At 37.1% G+C, this 2,898-nt stretch overlaps 1 protein-coding gene across 1 annotated transcript in view; it reads left to right on the top strand.

Moving 5' to 3' along the window:
- LOC107552447 (proline-rich transmembrane protein 2-like) overlaps positions 1 to 2,466 on the top strand; it is a 5,450-nt gene extending 2,984 nt beyond the window's left edge. The window contains exons 2-4 of the mRNA XM_016234329.1: positions 664 to 956; positions 1,227 to 1,359; positions 2,435 to 2,466. Coding sequence (XP_016089815.1) covers positions 664 to 956; positions 1,227 to 1,359; positions 2,435 to 2,451 — 443 coding nt within the window. The 3' untranslated portion in view covers positions 2,452 to 2,466. The remainder of the gene's footprint in view (positions 1 to 663; positions 957 to 1,226; positions 1,360 to 2,434) is intronic.
- The last annotated feature ends 432 nt before the right edge of the window (positions 2,467 to 2,898 follow it).

Below are 2,898 nucleotides of genomic sequence, written 5' to 3'. Positions count from 1 at the left end.
ATGCAATGCAACGCGTAAAAAGACAGTATAAGTCATTATAATCAGTAATTATGTCCCCACTGGATGCAACAAATGCCTCGTTTGTAATGGGTTTTCATGTTTTTGTCTTGTTGCTCCGGCCGGGACACGGCATCAACAGTATGGTGAGGGGCATAACATTTCCGTCACACGCTTGAGGTATTCGGCCAATCATAACGCACTGGATAGCTGGCCAATCACAGCACCTCGCTTTTCAGACAGATGAGCTTTGTAAAAATCGACGCGTTTCAAAAAGGCGGGGCATAGATGAGAAACAATAATGTACAGTATGTGGAAAATAATGTGTTTTTTTTACTTTAAACCGCATAAACACATTTCATTACACCAAATAATGTTCTTTTTAGCAGCATCATATGACCCCTTTAAACCTTTTGTCATCCTATAACAAACAGAGCGCTGCATAACGGAAAAGTGGAGAAGTGCAATAATTTCAAATATTGGAAGGACAATTTGAATTTTTAATTATTGGGGGTGCGGAGACTTGTCCCCCTCAGTGTTTATGGTGGTTATGGCCCTGCTTTAGAATAATCACTTCTTTTAAAAACAGACAGTCTGAAAGGCAGGCTTATGCATCCACATATTGTCTCACTTTCTCACGTGTTTCTCTCTTTCACATTACTCCAGGTAATGGTGTTTGCCCTGGTCCTGTCGAGATGTCTCCGACAGCTTCTTCTCCTCCTCATCAGCAGCAGGCCAAGCCCAACCACGCGCACGCAAACGGGCAAGCCAACCTGAGCAGCCGTTCTGGGTCAATGAGTCACGCGGGGTCACCTCGACCGTCACTCACCCGACAGCCCAGCGCGGCCACTGATGTTGGAGACGGATCCAAACCCAATGATTATCTCATATGGGCTATTCTGGCCTGCCTCTGTCCTGTTTGGCCCATTAACATCGTCGGCTTGACCTTCTCAGTCATGGTGTGTGCTTGTGTGTTCACAGGGTGGGATTGCTGGATACAGTTTCTGTTGAGTAAGGAGGGACTGTGATTTCACTTGAATTATGAAGAATTATGCCACTCAGTGTACAAAAGGAACTTCTTGAAGAATAAATTGAAAACATTTCTTACTAGCTGTATATTGTATAAACTGTATATTGCATAATTCCTTCCAGTGATGATGGAATTATTTTTATATATTCTCCATGTATATTTTTTCTCCTTTTCATTCAACTTCTCTTTCTACTCTCAGTCTCGAAACAGTCTGCAGCAGGGCAATATGGATGGTGCGCGTCGTCTTGGCCAGAATGCAAAAATCCTGTCCATCGTGTCATTGGTGGGTGGGATTGTCATCATTATTGTTACTATCATCATCAACTGGGGTGGTGAGTATCCTTCCCATGAGGCCAGAGCATGTGAAATTTAATGCAAGCTTAGAGCTGACTTTGTGATTTGGGTCAATGTCAGGTTGAAGAGCTTTAGCTCATGGTCAGGATTTGAATGAGATCTGATTACAGGTGAGATTGATCGTGGCCTGTATTTAATGGATCTAATTTTGTTGTTTTATAGTTTGTAGAAGTATTGTTTTTTTTTTTTACAGGTTACCTGTTTATATCAAATATTATAAAAATATCAAATCTGATATTATATTTTAAAGGTTAGACTAAGATCGAATTTTTTGTCATTTCAGGATCTGAAATGTGACATGCACTACCATTCAAAAGTTTTGGGGTTGGTAATTTTTTTTAATGTTTCTGAAAGAAGTCTCTTATACTCAATAAGGCTGCATTTATTTGATCAAAAATGCAGTGAAAAACAATAATAATGTAAAATATTATTACAACTAAAAATAACTTCTCTATTTCAATGTATTTTAAAATGGCAAGCTCAATTTTCAGCATCGTTATTGCAGTCTTCAGTGTCACATGATCCTTCAGAAATCATTCTGATATGCTGATTTGCTGCTCAAGAAACATTTCTGATTATTATCAATGTTGAAAACAGTTGAGCTGATTAATATTTTTGTGTCTTTTCAAGATTCTTTAATGAATGAAAAGTTCAACAGAACAGTATTTATGTGGAATAGAAATCTTTTTGTAACACTGTAAATGTATTTGCTGTGACATTTGATAAATTTAATTAATCCTTTCTGAATAAATGCATTTTTTTTATTACCAAAAAAAATCTTACTGACCCCAAATGTTTGAATGATATTGTATTTAACTTGGTGTATCCGGTTTTATTTTTGAAAATCAGTCTACAACTACATATACTTATGCTTTAATTAAATAATATACTAAAGAACAGAAAAATCACAAGCTGGCTTTGTAAAGTTGGCTTTGTAGTTTGAGCTTTAATTATTTTCTATTGAATTGTTTGTATGTGCATCAATTTTGAAGTAGGTGTTTTGTTTGAAATTCACTTTGCTTCATTCTTTCAACACCTCTTTTTCTCTTTCAGTAATACTTAAGACCTGATGGCTGTCACGACACACAACCAACAACCAATCCATGATGACCTTTTTCTTCTTCCATGTGCTCACAAGCTGGCTTTGTAAAGTTGGCTTTGTAGTTTGAGCTTTAATTATTTTCTATTGAATTGTTTGTATGTGCATCAATTTTGAAGTAGGTGTTTTGTTTGAAATTCACTTTGCTTCATTCTTTCAACACCTCTTTTTCTCTTTCAGTAATACTTAAGACCTGATGGCTGTCACGACACTCAGGGTGAAATAAAATTCACAACCAACAACCAATCCATGATGACCTTTTTCTTCTTCCATGTGTCATTCATCTCTCTACATCTGAATGCTCCTGAATGCTTTTTCATTTGTTTTATACTCTGTCAGAAGACCCTGAAGCTAGATGTTACCTTTATCTTCTATCGTGCCAGAACAATCAAAAACAACATGGACTCTTCAGCTCTTC

Source organism: Sinocyclocheilus grahami, unplaced genomic scaffold, assembly GCF_001515645.1.
Source record: "Sinocyclocheilus grahami isolate Dianchi unplaced genomic scaffold, SAMN03320097.WGS_v1.1 scaffold451.1, whole genome shotgun sequence".
Lineage (NCBI taxonomy): Eukaryota > Metazoa > Chordata > Actinopteri > Cypriniformes > Cyprinidae > Sinocyclocheilus > Sinocyclocheilus grahami.
The sequence above is the reverse complement of the archived record's forward strand: the minus strand, read 5'-3'. Positions and strand labels throughout refer to the sequence as shown.